This window comes from Bos javanicus, chromosome 12 (genome assembly GCF_032452875.1).
Source record: "Bos javanicus breed banteng chromosome 12, ARS-OSU_banteng_1.0, whole genome shotgun sequence".
NCBI classification, from domain to species: Eukaryota; Metazoa; Chordata; class Mammalia; order Artiodactyla; family Bovidae; genus Bos; species Bos javanicus.
Window position 1 is genome coordinate 65738537 of NC_083879.1, and position 14583 is coordinate 65753119.

At 41.8% G+C, this 14583-nt stretch overlaps 1 protein-coding gene across 6 annotated transcripts in view; it reads left to right on the top strand.

Annotated features, from left to right (window-relative positions):
• Window positions 1-4951: 4951 nt before the first annotated feature.
• GPC5 (glypican 5) overlaps window positions 4952-14583 on the top strand; it is a 1566851-nt gene continuing 1557219 nt past the window's right edge. For 5 of the 6 annotated variants that reach the window (XM_061435206.1, XM_061435202.1, XM_061435207.1 and 2 more), the window contains exon 1: window positions 4989-5460. In XM_061435206.1, the coding sequence (XP_061291190.1) occupies window positions 5298-5460 (163 nt within the window). In that variant the 5' untranslated portion in view covers window positions 4989-5297. Of the gene's footprint in view, window positions 5461-14583 lie in introns of all 6 variants that reach the window. The other variant, XM_061435203.1, reaches the window with a different exon arrangement.

A 14583-nucleotide genomic window follows, 5' to 3' on the forward strand; every position in this document is an offset into this window, starting at 1 on the left:
GATATAGACTAGGGCTTCCCTAGTGGCTCAGCTGGTAAAGAATCTGCCTGCAATGCAGGAGACCTGGGTTTGCTCTCTGTGTTGGGAAGATCCCCTGGAGAAGGGAATGGCTACCCATTCCAGTATTCTGACCTGGAGAATCCCATGGACTGTATAGTCCATGGGCTCACAAAGAGCTGGACACGACTGAGCGACTTCACTTTCTTTCTTTCTAGATATAGACTAGAAGAAAATTATTTGAAGAAATTTAGTTTTATAAGCTCATTGAGTGTTCCTGGGTTCCTTCCTTTTGTGTCTTTTCTAAGGCTTTCATTCTCATTTAGAACAGCTAATATTTTTCTTTCTCAGTAAATTCTCTGAAAGAAAATAAACCGTTTTTCACTAGAAACTGTAAGCACAAAACCATGTAAAATTAAATACAGTATGAAATACTTTTGAAACTTCCATACAGGAACAGTTGGTTTATCTAATGCTTTTTGAGAAATAGTTACAGTGTCATTGCCTTGAAGCATATATACTGTGAGATAGTGACATGTGCATCTAAAATATTTCAAAATCATTGATAAACATGTACTGGTGATTAGAAGAGGAAGTTTTTCAAATTGGAAATGTACATTAGCAGTAGATCATTTTAGGAAGTGTTCACTTGAAAATATGTTTGCTGATCACAAAGTCAGTTTCCCACTGACTCCCATGTACATTTCAACTTAGGGTCTGGTTTTGAGGATTTTATGGAATGTTGTAATTTGCCACCAGTTCTCACCTGTAGGCAGCTTTTTCTCAACCGTTGCTCTTGTGACCTAAGGAGACAACAGGAGAGGATCCCTCAATTTCCTTGTGATTACTTGGTGGCAGAAATTCATTTCTAGGGTCAACTGGGGCTGACCTCCAATTTGGCTCCCTTTAATAGGACAGTGTTCAGAAGAGTGAGAAGGTAGGACAAGGCAAAAGTCAGGATTTTGGGGGGAAACAGCTAGCTGGAAGCACTTGTATTGCCTTCTACTTACCTCATTGATGAAGGAAGTGTCCCCCTCCTTAATTAATATGAGATGGCCAAACACATGATGGGCAGATGAGACAGCAGTTTATATGAGTCACACACACTCAGTCCAGGGAAAGAAGACACCGCATGCCATGCAGGGCCACACAGGGGTCCACTCAGAAGCAGAGTGAACCAGTAGGGCTGTGACAGGCAGGCTTTGTAATGATGAGAGGGTTAGGTGACCCCTGGTTCTCATGGAGGATGTGATTGACTTGTTTGATAATTTCACTGGACTGTAGGGAAGAGAAACCAGTTGGGTTGGAGATAAGGTGGGATGGAGCTGGTCTGGCTGATAGGGAAGCTGGTCTGGGAGGGATCTTTTCCTGCTGGGTAGGGTGGGGGTCATATCTGGCAAGTGCAGAACACATCTGTAGACCTTTGGGACCCCAGGAGGCTCCCAGATGTCAAGGTAGCACATGGAATTTTAGCCGTTACAATATAGTTCTCATGATTAAAAGTTTTCCGGAGGGAGAAGCCAGGAGCAAGTAGGACCTCAGGTGGCTATGGAGGAAGGTACTGTTGAGCCAGCGTTGGAGCCACTGCAGGTCTCTGGACCACTACGGAGATGAGGTCTGCTGACTACACCAAAGGAAAAGCAGGTAGTACCAGGGTTTCTACCCATATATGATATAGATTGAGTCAAGGGGCCACAAAACAGGTGTCTGGTGTGCAGAGCAGGAGAGGCGGTAGCTGAGGGAGTGCAAAAGCTGGCATGCCTAGCTTCCATTTAATCTCTTCATACTTCTGTTTCCTCATGAGTTGTATAATAGTAACTGTCTCATGAGGTGGTTGAAACGTTAAATGAGAAAATAATACCTGTAACCCCTTTAAAATATTAACTATTAATTTTGATTAGGCACAGGAGTTAACTTCAACCAGTTTCTCAGGGTGAGCTTTAGTGGCCAGTCTTAGCCTAAATTGACAGTCATATTGGAGGGCAATGTGATATCATCGGATCTCCTAAATCATGTTGGAGTTTCTTTATTTCTCTTTATGAGGTGTTGAGTTGACACACTGTAAATGGTTACGTAGAAGCTTTACATTTAGAAGAATACTAAAGCGTATTTTAAATAATGACCATTTAGAGATTCTTCTAAGAGTATTTCAAAAGCAAAACACAGTGCCTATTACATAAAAGGTATTCAATAAATGTTTATATTGAATAACCTTTGAAAAATGAGGCATTATCACTATCAAATTACAGAAATTCTTCCTTGCTTCATCTGTAATCTTTATAGGTAAATTGATCAAAAGATTATAGTACAGTGTGTAGAGGTTTTGCTCTAGGGTGTTCATGTAAACGGCACTTTGGTATTGTATTCTGGTTGGAAGAAGCAAGTTTGTCTTCAAGTTCATCCATGGTTGGTAGCAGTAGAGAATAAAGAGGTAGAAATAAAATAATTATTTTTTGTAAGTGGGGGCATTTTACATGGACTAAACGTATTTATTTTCTCATTAGACCCTATTCCATTTCTATATATAACTTTCCATCTAATTATTCTGCTGAAATAAATTGCAAAAACATGGAGAAGAGAGCTTGCTTACATGCCTCTGTAATTCCTATTATGCCTAGTGTATCAGATCAGATCAGTCACTCAGTTGTGTCCAACCCTTTATAGTTTCTTAAAAATACAGTATATGTTCAATCAATATTTCTAAGTTTATTAGTTTTTACTGAACCACCAATAATTCTCAATGTTTGTGATTTTCCCTTTGTAAAACAGATTGTTTTAGAGATTCCAAGTGAATGAATTGGACCAAGTAAACTCTGAGGTCCTTTTAGTGCTACTCTGTGATGATTAAATCAATCAAGGAGAAAGCTTGGTTAATAAGAAAAAGAAGTTCTGGAAAAACCTAGGGATTTTGGACTTTGGTGTGGTCCAGCGGTTGAGAGTCTGCCTGCCAATGCAGAGGGTGTGGGTTTGATCCCTGGTCTGGGAAGATCCCACATACCGTGGGGCAGCTGGGCCCACGTGTCACAACTACTGAAGCCCTTGCGCCCTAGAGCTTGTGCAACGAGAAGCCACTTCATTGAGAAGCCCACGACAGCAACCAGAGAGTAGCCCCTGCTTGGGGCAACTAGAGAAAGCCAGGGCACAGCAACAAAGACCCAGCACAGCCAAAATCAAATAAATATTAAAAAAGAGAAAATCTAGGGACTTATTAGCCTTAATATTAACATATAAGGACTTAACATATAAGTAACATATTGTACTGAATGTAACCCAATAGGTTCTTTGGTATGGCATGGAGTGGTTGAGGAGAACCCATGGTTAATAGCAAACATTCTGGATTTCAAGGCCTGGGTTTGATTTCTGGTTCTACCATTTAATAGGGATGTTGGCCTTGGGCAAATCACTTTACCTCTCTGAGCCTGTTACCTCATGGTAAAAGAGTGACGGTAGTGGTAACTACTTTATAGGGTTGTTATGAAGACTGAATGAATGACTTAGTACCCTTAAAAAGCACTTAGAATATTCTTTGGCATCTAAGCACAGTACACATTCTCATGGTCATTCTTTTTTTTTTTCTTGTAGATAGAGCTGACTTCCAAGTAGTTTTTCCACACTTGGTGGCTAGGGAAAAAGATTCATGGGGGTAGTATACACCCTTCCCCCCATCAGGATACATATATAAAGCTTTGCTTGAAGTCCTTGAATTAAGCTATTTTTTCAATTCTCATTTATTGAGAAAGCATCTTAAAAAATATCTAGTGTTCATGGAATTGATGTCAAAAGCCAAGTAAGCACTATTTCCCTGAAGAAGTATCTCAGCCATTGCCCTGGGATGGTTTTAGAGCAAGCGATCTACTGCTGAAAGCTCTGCCTTTGGTATCACTGGTCATTAAAAGCCTCATGACACTTAACTAAGACAAAATTATTCATCTCTATTTCTTGGCAAAGGTTCAAATATGAGAATAAATTCCCTTTAAGTGGTTAGAGCATTTATAGTTCCCCTGGCCTGATGCTTTTAAGTAGTTTTGTTTTACTGGAGGAGGACTTTCTTCAGGTACCTATAGAAGATGAAACACTTGTTAGTCACAGGCTTAGTGTTGAGTCAATCACATTTCAGAAATACACCTGGCCTTTGGCTTTTGGTTTCTAATGCATTCCTTTTGTCAATTGACAGAATTCCTTTGTCATTTTAAAATCCTTTAAAGTCTTCATGTTCATCTCTTCCTTGTGAGAAACTCTCCTGAGCACTTTTGCCTGAGTAAATCTTTGAGAAATGTTTTTAAAATTAGAGAAGTGGTAAAGCTCAGAAGGGCCCTTATAGATAAAAAGTACAGAAGCAAAATATGATGCTAACGGGTAATAAGAGAAGAAACTGGATTTTACTGCCAAAGCAAGGACGTTATACTGTTTACATGTACTTTTTATGACTTCTAAATTCTTTCAGAAAATCGTAATACTAACGAAAAATATTCCGAAGTGGCAACATAAAACAATTTTTAAAAAGTAGCTTCTCCTGTACACTCTTTTAAAACTAAGTGCTATCGAGCCTCACAATTGAGATCTTTAAGTATAATTTTTTTTTTTTTTTGTATTTTGTATTGTGCCCAGATACCATTTCATGCAATTCAAATACAAATTCCTATGCATTGAAGACCTTGATTTACAGGGAAGTATTTCATCTTAGTTCTAGTTGGTATTTCTCATATCTTGTCTTCTCTGAGCTCTTCTTTTCATCAGACTGTTGGTCCCAGGAATGGATGGGGAGAGGGAGGTCGGGTTTCGTTTTGTTTCCTTGCTCCAGGCAACGCCGCTCGGGTGTTTCTCCAGCTAGGGCCGCGTGGACAGCGGCTCAGCCGCCGGGCGGGTGCGGCCGGTGGCGTCGCGCGGGGGCGTGGCTTAACTACGGGGCAGGGCCTGCCCACGGAGAGGGGGCGGGGCCTGTCCTCGGAGAGCGACCCACGGGCGAGTCTCAGGTTGGCAGCTGGCAGTGCAGCCCGCGGCGACCGCGGCGGTGGCCAGAGCCGAATGCTCGCGGGCTCCGTGCGGCTCCAGCCGTTGTCCTCGCTCGCGCCGCGCCATCTCGCTCCCGCCGGAGAGGGAGACCCGGCGGCGCTCTGCCCGAGAACACCGCGGTCCGTCTCGGGGCACCTTAGAGGAGAAGGTGAAGCCGGGGTCCCAGAGCGGCCGGACTCCCGCCCGCCGCCGGATCGCACCGCCGAGCCTTTTCCAGCGTCTGCAGCGCTGGGCACGCGGGGAGAGTGGGGTCCGCGGCGAGGGAAGGAGTGACTGGGACACCGAAGATGAGCGTGCAGACCTGGCGCGTGGGCTCTCAATGTCTCCTCCTGCTGGCTCTCGTGGGGTCTATCCGAAGCGAGGGCGTGCAGAGCTGCGAAGAAGTTCGGAAACTTTTCCAGGGGCGCCTGGTGGGACCTGTCAAGGGGCTGCCGGATTCACCGCGGGCAGGTAAGGCGCGGACCGTGGGAGAGGGCTGGGAGCCTGGGCACGGGCTGGGGCGTCCGGAGCGCGGACCCTGCACTGCTCAAGCTCTCGGAATGGCCTTTCGTGGGAGAAGTTGACCTTTCAGGTCCTCCGACCGCACAAAGTGCCTCCCGGAGAAGGGCGGTGTGACCATCCCGAGTGCAGCGCAGCTCCGGGAGCTCCAGGACTCCGCCTGCTGCTGAGCCGAGCTCCGGGCGTTCGCTTCCCGCCCGGCTCCCTTAGTCTCACTGATGCGATGCAAGAGGCCAGCAGAGCTGACAACGGGGGACAGCGCTGCCTGACCGCGATTCTTTTACGAGTGGGAACTTCCCCAGTGCCCCGCCGGGGGGCCTTGGTTTGCTGCTTTCTCCCACGGTAGATGGAGTTGGGTTGGTCGCTCCAAGTTTGATACTAAAAACACAAACCTGCATTATCCTCCTTTGCTGGAGAATGGGGTACTGACCAGGGCGGCCGGTATCCTTTGTTACGAGGACTCGGACCCTGTGCACTCACCCTGGTGTAACTCTGAGCCCCGCTCTTTACGCCTGGGCATCAAGTCCCTCCTTGCAGGTACCAACTCAGTATGCCTCTCGGAACCATTGTGTTGTTGCAACGCCTGAACGATGTGCTGGCAACAGGCGATCAAACAGAGTGCACCGGGGAGCCACTTAACACGGCTGAGATCTACCAGACAGAGATTGAAGGGGAAGGAATACAGTGAGTGTGGCCAGTGTGGATTCTGCTTCTTGCGTGCGCCTGCACCTTTACCAGCTATTCCGCGCCTGCTCCGTGCTTCTGCGGGCGGATTTCCAGTAACATTCGGTCTGGAAGAACAGATCTTAGTTATTAAACGCAACAGCAGGTGTCTGGAGTTAAGATCTTACTGGAGCAGTGCACCTAATTACGAGGCTAATTGCCAAATGCTGTGACCTTATTGGCTGGACAGTGAACTTGTGGAGGATGCTTGGATCTAAATCTGTTCTCCTCTGCCTGTGTAGGGTGAGGAGACTTGCTGCTAGCTCTGGGGAGCCGTAGCTCTTTCGCTTGATTTCTTTGCTGGTTATCAACTCCGTTCTAGAGTCATCCCACAAGGAGAATCTGAGCATTTGGGCACAGTGAATCCATTTTAGTTTACATGACTAGTTTTTTTAAGCAAACACACAAATATGTATTTGGATACCTGTTCAGTACTAGGCACTTTTACTAGTTGAAACAGCATAGATGCTCTCAGCTTAGGGCAGTTCTGTCCTCAAAGGATACCACCCCCTTTGTAAACCGGTCGTTTCATTTCAGTGCGTTTGTTTCATTAAAAAAACAAAAACAAAAAATCTCACTTGCCAGTAGCTAAAGCAGCTCAAGTGACTGTGTGTGTTAGGGCGGCAGGGGTGGGGGCGTGGCATTGAGCTGTGAAATCCTCAGCTGAATAATTAGATTCCACCCCCATCCCATAATTTTGGCTGATACGTTCACAAATGTGGACAGTTAAGGACTTGATTTCTCCACCCCTCTCATATCTCAGTGTTTCCGGTACTTGCTAAATGTAATAGAGTGACTAGAAGGTATTGCAGTTATAGAACCCTGTGTGTGTTTCATCTCTTTAGAAGAAGAACTTTGCAGAGTATCATCACTGGCATAACGTTTTACTGAAACTGAAGCTGGGCCCTACAGAGAAGGAAATCGTACTTATTTGTGTTTGATACACATGGCACAAAAAAGAGCCAGGATGGCAGGCATCTTCTTTTCTAAGACATTCTGGTTTGTTTCCCCATTGCTAGTACTTTCTTTATCTGTGACTTAAGGCGATGGAGGGGTCATAGAAACACCTTCTGAGGGGGCCATGCAGGGCTGAACTCAGGGACATCAATAGTGCTGCTGAAAAGAAGTGCTGAATTCCTTTGACATTTGCAGTAAGAAAAAGTCACATGAAAGTATTATTCTGAATCAGAATCACCCAATAACAAGCACTCACATCTGAACTTGATATAATTCTGAATTTTTTGTTTCTCTACTATTGATTACTTTTTATTTGAATAATTACATTAAACTGTTTCTTTAAACATCGATGTCTCTTATCTTTCCACTAAATTTTTTTTCATTTCCCCATTTGAGTGAATCGCACATACCACATGGCTCATAAATGCTTTTCTTTATTTTTGTATTTATATATGATCTGTAACATTTAATTTGATTGAGTATAGTAGTTGAACCTTATTTTCTAAAATTATCCTCAATCTCAAGAGAAAACATAGTTAATATCTACATAGTCATTCTCACATAAGAATAGAAATACTAATATTTTTGTTAGCAAGTACATGTATTTAGCACGTAGACTTTCATTGACTAAAGCTAGTTCATTTAAATTTGATATTTGTTTTTCTTGAAAGTTAATTTTTTTTTTTTTTTTTTTTTAGTGCTTTCTTGCATTTCTTGTCTACAAGTGGTTAATTCCTGAGATGCCTGGCCAAAATGCCATTTAAAAAATATAAGCTGGTAGAATAACTTCTTACAGTGTCATCCTATATTTGTGACTTTTAAATCTTCTGAAACCTATGTTACCCAATTTGAAATTACTAAAAGGGTGAGAACAGCCATTTAAGCTGTTTCTCAGATTCCACTCACCTTTGTTCTCTACCCTGCTCCAATTCTTTTAAGCCTATTGAGCTCCTAAGGATGTTTGGATGAGAAATGTAAAAAAGGAGAGAAGGTGTAAATGTGATTAGAATTACAGATTTCCCTGTGTTCTGATTTTATTTTCTAAGTAGTAGTCAAGGTGCCCTTTGCTCTTATTTGTTTTGTTCAGAAAAGAACTGTTAGTGAAAGTGTCTTTTAAAGGTCCTTTTATTTTTATTTTATTTATTGGGAAGGAGGGATAATGTTTTCCCATTGAAATTCTCTTCACACAGGCGTTGTTTTCCTTTTTTAAAGAAGATAATTCAGAAAGGAGAAGCTTATAAAAATCCAAGGCTAACTTCAGATAATTTATATACCAACTAGTTTTTAAAATGTGAATTTTCCTTGATACAGAGAGTAGCTTGTGCAAGGTGACTTTTTCTTGGTAGCTTTGGCTGTAAATGGGATAGTAAAAATAAACTTGGTATGGCAATATTAAATTCTAATATTATCAGACACTTTAAATAGTGCTCTATAGTTTGTATTTTTTAACTGCTTTCATTATAATCCAATCTTATATTGTCTTCGAGGTCAGTATTGTTGCATACTCATGCCCAAGAAAAACAATCTACCTGGTGATCTTAGAGTTTGGAATTACAGACATTTGGATTCAAAACTAGGCCCTGGCACCCGTAGCTCTGTGATTGAGGTACACCAGTTAGCCTTTTTGAACCTCTGTTTTCTCACCTGTAAAATGGGAATATTGGTTCTTAAAGGCTTGTTGCATAAATGTAATGAAATAATACATGTGTATAAAATAGCACGAATCCAGGCACATAGTAAGTGCTCAAAAATGTGTTGCTGTCATTACAGTTTTTTATTTAGTGTCCTGATTGTAACTGGACTTGAGCTTTAAGGGTGAAATTTTAGTTTTGGATGTCTATAAATCAGAACTCTTTTTAAAAAGATAAGAACTAGTTTTTTAAAAGTCACTAATGAAAAAAAAAGTCACATGATTGTTTCTAAAATTGGGAAATATGTCTCTATCTGAAATGATACTTATTAGGTTATGGTGAAATTTTGTTTCTTTTCACAAACTAATGGAAACTCGAAGAAACCTATCTGAGATGGTAGTTATTGGATTATGGTGAATGTTTTGTTTCTTTTGTGAACTAATGGACACTATAAGAAAGAAAGCTATCTGAAATGGTAACAGGTTATGGGGAGTATTCTGTTTCTTTCTGTGGACTAAGGGGGACCCTAAGAAAGAAAACAGGCTGCACTGTGCCACTGCTCACTGTAACACCCATAGCCACCTGGTGTATATACTCAGAGAGGCGGAGGAGTGTGGGTGAGGTGGCTTTTATGCCATCACACAATTAGATGACTGATGGCCACAGTCACTCATTGACAGTAATCTCAAACTGGGACTCTTGTTTCTTGTGAACTAACACCCCCTTTTGCTGCTTGCGCAGCATGGTTATGGTGATCCAAAGCCATGAAAGGGATCCACAGACTGAGGTCAAGGCAGATTATTAATATCAGGATTGCCCTGTACTGAAACTCACCAGCCAAGAACCACAAGAAACAAGATGAGAGTCAAACAAACTAGGTCTTACTTGCTACAGCAAGGGAGATCGTGCAGCTCAGGAACTGTGGGTGCCTTGGTAAGAGGCAGTTGAGAGGGACCTTTTATAGGATCTGGCCTTGTGCTGGGTAATTACAAGGGTTTAAGGAAGCAGGGCAATTCAGGAATTGGGCGTCACCATAACTCACCTAGGTGTTAGGAAGATTAAGATGACGGGGGTGGATGGGTAAAATAGACAGCTAGTGGGAACCTCCTGTATGGCCCAGGAAACTCAGCTCAGTGTTCTGTGATGACCTAGAGGAGTGAGATAGGGGAGTGGGAGGGAGGTTCTGGAGGGAGGGGATATATGTATACATACAGCTGATTCACTTCATTGTACAGCAAAAACCAACACAACATTGTAAAACAACTAAACCCCAATTTAAACAAAAAGATGAGAGTAGCTGTCTTTAATGAAGAAGCAGTGACACACTTGTTGGTTGGAAGAGGGGATGTTCAGTCGTTTTGTGGTTGTAGAGTCTCCTTGTGGCCATCCTGCTGCATCACAGGTCTCGGGTGGCTTTGTCCCATCATTGGTGTCTTATTCTGAGTAGGTTGTCTCTGTTGAGTTGTAAACATCAAGGCTTAGTTCCAGTGTCAGGGGAACTTGTCACTTTCTCCTCTGGAAAATCTAGTATGTGCCTTGATGCCTAAGAAAATGATATGTTTCTTTTTTTTTTTTTTTTTAATTTAGGCTTTTAGTGAAGCTTAATAATGGGGAAGCAAGTACAATTTTCTACTTTAGGACCGTAGATCATGACTGTCCGTCAGAGCCTGAATTGTACTAATCACATCCTCTTCTCTCATAGTCAGTTTACTAGCAAATGTAGATGTTGTGTGCACCCCGGTCCCCTCTCCACCCCCCTTTATGCCAAGTGTCTAACATTCCATATTTATCTAATTGGCCTTAAGGAGGGGTGCAGTTTAGGGAACTTGAGAATGGCATTTTATAATTATATGCTCCCCCCAACCATGATTCCAGCTTGCTAGGACTTTCTAGAACATGAAATTTGGCTTGTCTGGTAAGAACACCTTCTTGGTTTATATTAGCATTTCTTTTATTATTAACTAGTATAAGACCAAGAGGAACATTTCAACAACCAGATGCTACGCCTAAACAGGCATGATTTATAAATCAGTGGGCTCTTGATATAACTGTTCAAGAAACCACAAATCCATTTTGTTAAAATAGAGTCATGAGAGACTTCATTCATATGCTTTGTTGAAATGTATTGCAAACATGAAATCCAGTATACTCAGTTAACTAACAAGAGCAATTTATTTTAATAGAGAGTAGCCATTGTCCATATCTACCTTTCTTTTATAAAAGCCTGCCCTTCAGTTAGAAGAAAAGACAAAAGCAATTGTGCTCTCAATTCTTCTGTTTTTCAGCTTTAGAAATCTCAAATTTCATCAATTACACTGCTAAAATCATCCTTAAATAATTAGTCATTCTTCTGCGAATCACGGAAAATTAACACAGCTTTTGATTAGCCTTATCAGGCTCACATACAGCTACCATGTAAGTTGAATGTATAATGCACCTTTACAGAAAGAAAACGAGATTTTTGTGCTTTCATGGTTTTATGAAATAATCTACATTCTCTTGAAAATTTAAAATATTGAAAAGTACAAAGAAAGCAAAAATAATTATATTATCCAGAAATAACCACCAAAACCCCTTTGAATTATCTTTTTAACACCCTCATCAATCCTCTGCTTAGCACATACATAATTTTTGAATGAGCGTAGGATCACTTTATCTTTCTTTGTAACACACCTTTTCCAATGATAAATATCCTTCCAAATATATATATTTTAGTGACTAAGATTCTACTGTACACTTAATTGAATTCTCTATTGCTATTGAAAATATACGTTTCCAGTATTTGCTACCATAAAATCACATGGCTAAGGACGTGAAAGGCGAATGTGCCAAACTCCTTCCTTACTCATAGCTTTGCAATCATATCATCTGCATTCATTCAGCTTTAGTGTTTTTCAGTGTCAGCACCATTGACCTGTGGGACTGGATAATTCTTTGTTGTTGGCCATGGAGGGAGGTGCTGTCCTGTGAATTTCAGGTGCTTAGAAACTTCCCTGAACTTTACCCTCCTGGATGCCAGTAGCAATGCCTTGCCCTCTCCGGTTCGGATAATCAGAGATGTCTCTAGACATTGCCAAATGACCTAGAAGAAGCAGAACCATTCTGGTTGAGAACCATTGGCATAAATGTTCAACCTATGGATATATATAATGCATTACAAATGCATTATATAGCTGGTTGGTTTGCAAGCCTCAGGTCTCAGCTTAAGTGTCAGCTCTTAGAGAGGCCTTTCTCAGGTTTGGGGCTTCCCTGGTACCTCAGTGGTAAAGAGTCCATCTATCAATGCAGGAGATTCAGGAGACCTGGGTTCAATCCCTGGGTCAGGAAGATCCCCTGGAGGAGGAAATGGCAACCCATTCTAGTATTCTTGACTGGAAAATCCCATGGATAGTGGAGCCTGGTGGGCTGGGGTCGCAGAGTCAAACACGACTGAGCACATGGACCACACGCACTTCCTTCTCATGCTTCATTGAACTCTGTTCCTCTTTGTTTCTTTCATGGCACTTGTCATGGTGCCGTATTTCTTTTCTTTTTATTGCTGATCTTTTACCACTAGATTGTGTGCATGAGGAGACTAGAAAATGTCTTCTGAGGCTGGGTTTATGGATACAAAACCTGTGCAGTCAGGGTCCCGCACTCAGAAGGGCCACACGCTTGGTTTAATGCTCTGCTGTTTCCATCTTGGGGTTTGAATAAAGGGTCCTGGGTTTCCCTTTTGCCTTGGGCCCTGCTGATTATGTAGGCAGTCCAGTGGTGTGCCTTGTTCACTGTAGAATATCTGGTGCTCAGAACATGCCTGACACAGAATAGGAGTTGAAATGTTTGTTGAATACTTTAGTAAAGCTTCAAGTAAGTAAGTAAGTGAAAGTCATTTAGTCGTGTCTGACTCTTTGTGACCCTATGGAATACTCCATAGAATTCTCCAGGTCAGAATACTGGAGTGGGTAGCCTTTCCCTTCTCCAGAGGATCTTCCCAACCCAGGGATTGAATCCAGGTCTTCTACATTGCAGGCAGATTCTTTACCAGCTGAGCCACCAGGGAAGCCCAAAGCTTCAAGGAACTTCTTAATTAATCTTTTAAACCTCTCTGATTCTTAAGTTAAACTCTAGAAGTCAATTCATAACATTGAAGATTCTATTGATACAGTGATTTTTAAAAAAAATTTTTATGGTGTTATATGCTGCTGCTGCTGCTGCTGCTAAGTTGCTTCAGTCGTGTCCGACTCTGTGCGACCCCATAGACGGCAGCCCACCAGGCTCCCCCGCCCCTGGGGTTCTCCAGGCAAGAACACTGGAGTGGGCTGCCATTTCCTTCTCCAATGCATGAAAGTGAAAAGTGAAAGGGAAGTTGCTCGATTGTGTCCGACTCTTAGCGACCCCATGGACTACAGCCTACCAGGCTCCTCCATCCATGGGATTTTCCAGGCAAGGGTACTGGAGTGGGGTGTCATTGCCTTCTCCGATGGTGTTATATAAATAGGTTAAAAACTGGCCCCTATGTGTTTTACTTCTTCCTAACTTGGGACCAATAGTCCAAAGCCTACCAGTGCCAAATTCAAAACTTTACATATCCAATTGCTTTAAATATAACAAAAGTAAACATATTTTTGAGCCTGACTGCCTTGTATACCCCACAAAGCTGAACTCATTTGCTAGCCATTCATAAAACAAACTCTGGGGCTGAAAATGATCCCAGGTTGCTGCTGCCCTTCAAAGCTCTTTACTCAGAGACTTCACATCTTGTGCAAAGCAACCTGGACACGGGAGTTGTTGCTGTTCAGTCGCTCTGTTGTGTCTGACTTTTTGTGACCTCAAGGACTGCAACATGCCGGGCTTCCCTGTCCTTCATTCTTTCCTGAAGTTTGCTCAAACTCATGTCCATTGAATAAGTGATGCCATCCAACCATCTCATCCTTTGTCACCCGCTTCTCCTCCTGCAATTTCCGTCTCTCTGGGATTTTCCTTGTTTGCTTTCTTCTCTTCTGAGTGGTGGTCCTGTACCCCCGTCTTGCTGCATCTCTTCTCATGCAGCCTGTTAAAGTGGGACCCAAATAAAGCTCATTGTCATCTTGAGGTCCTTCTTTTCCTTGACCAACCCTAAAATCCTCACTTACCACATACACATTAGTATTTAGTTATTTCCAGTATAAGGTTGGGGCTCGAAGGAGCAATACCAGTTTTGAATGTATGTCTTGCCTTCTGCTAGACTATAGGCTACTTGAGAGCAGGAATTGTGATTGATTTTTGTTGTTGTTGTTGTTCTGTGACTAGGCCAAACATAATAGGTTGATTTTTGATTTTTAGAAGTAATCTTATATTCCTAGTTATGCAATAGGCTCAATTTATTGTGTTTAATTATTATTTTATGCCTGGTATTAATAGACTGAGAAATATAGAAAGTGAAGTTTTTAAAAATATATTCTGATCTGGGCTTCATTGTGTTGTTGAATTAATTGTTTACATAAAGTTAATATCTTCTTATGTAACTCTGGCACAAAAAGTGACCTAATGCTTTTGTTTAAATTTAAAGACATTTTTATCTACCTTAGCTAACATTTTTGAAATAGAGTAAATGCATTGCCAAACAAATGTCTAGAAGGATTCCTTAAATGCTCTGAAAGGGAAGGAAGATTATTTAACCTTTAAGGGGTTCATTTGCACTTGATATCATCATGTAGACAGTGTGACTGATCTCTTAGAACATTAATTGACTTATTACTGGGAGAATGCAGAAAAATAAAGGTGACCAACTATAATTTATATC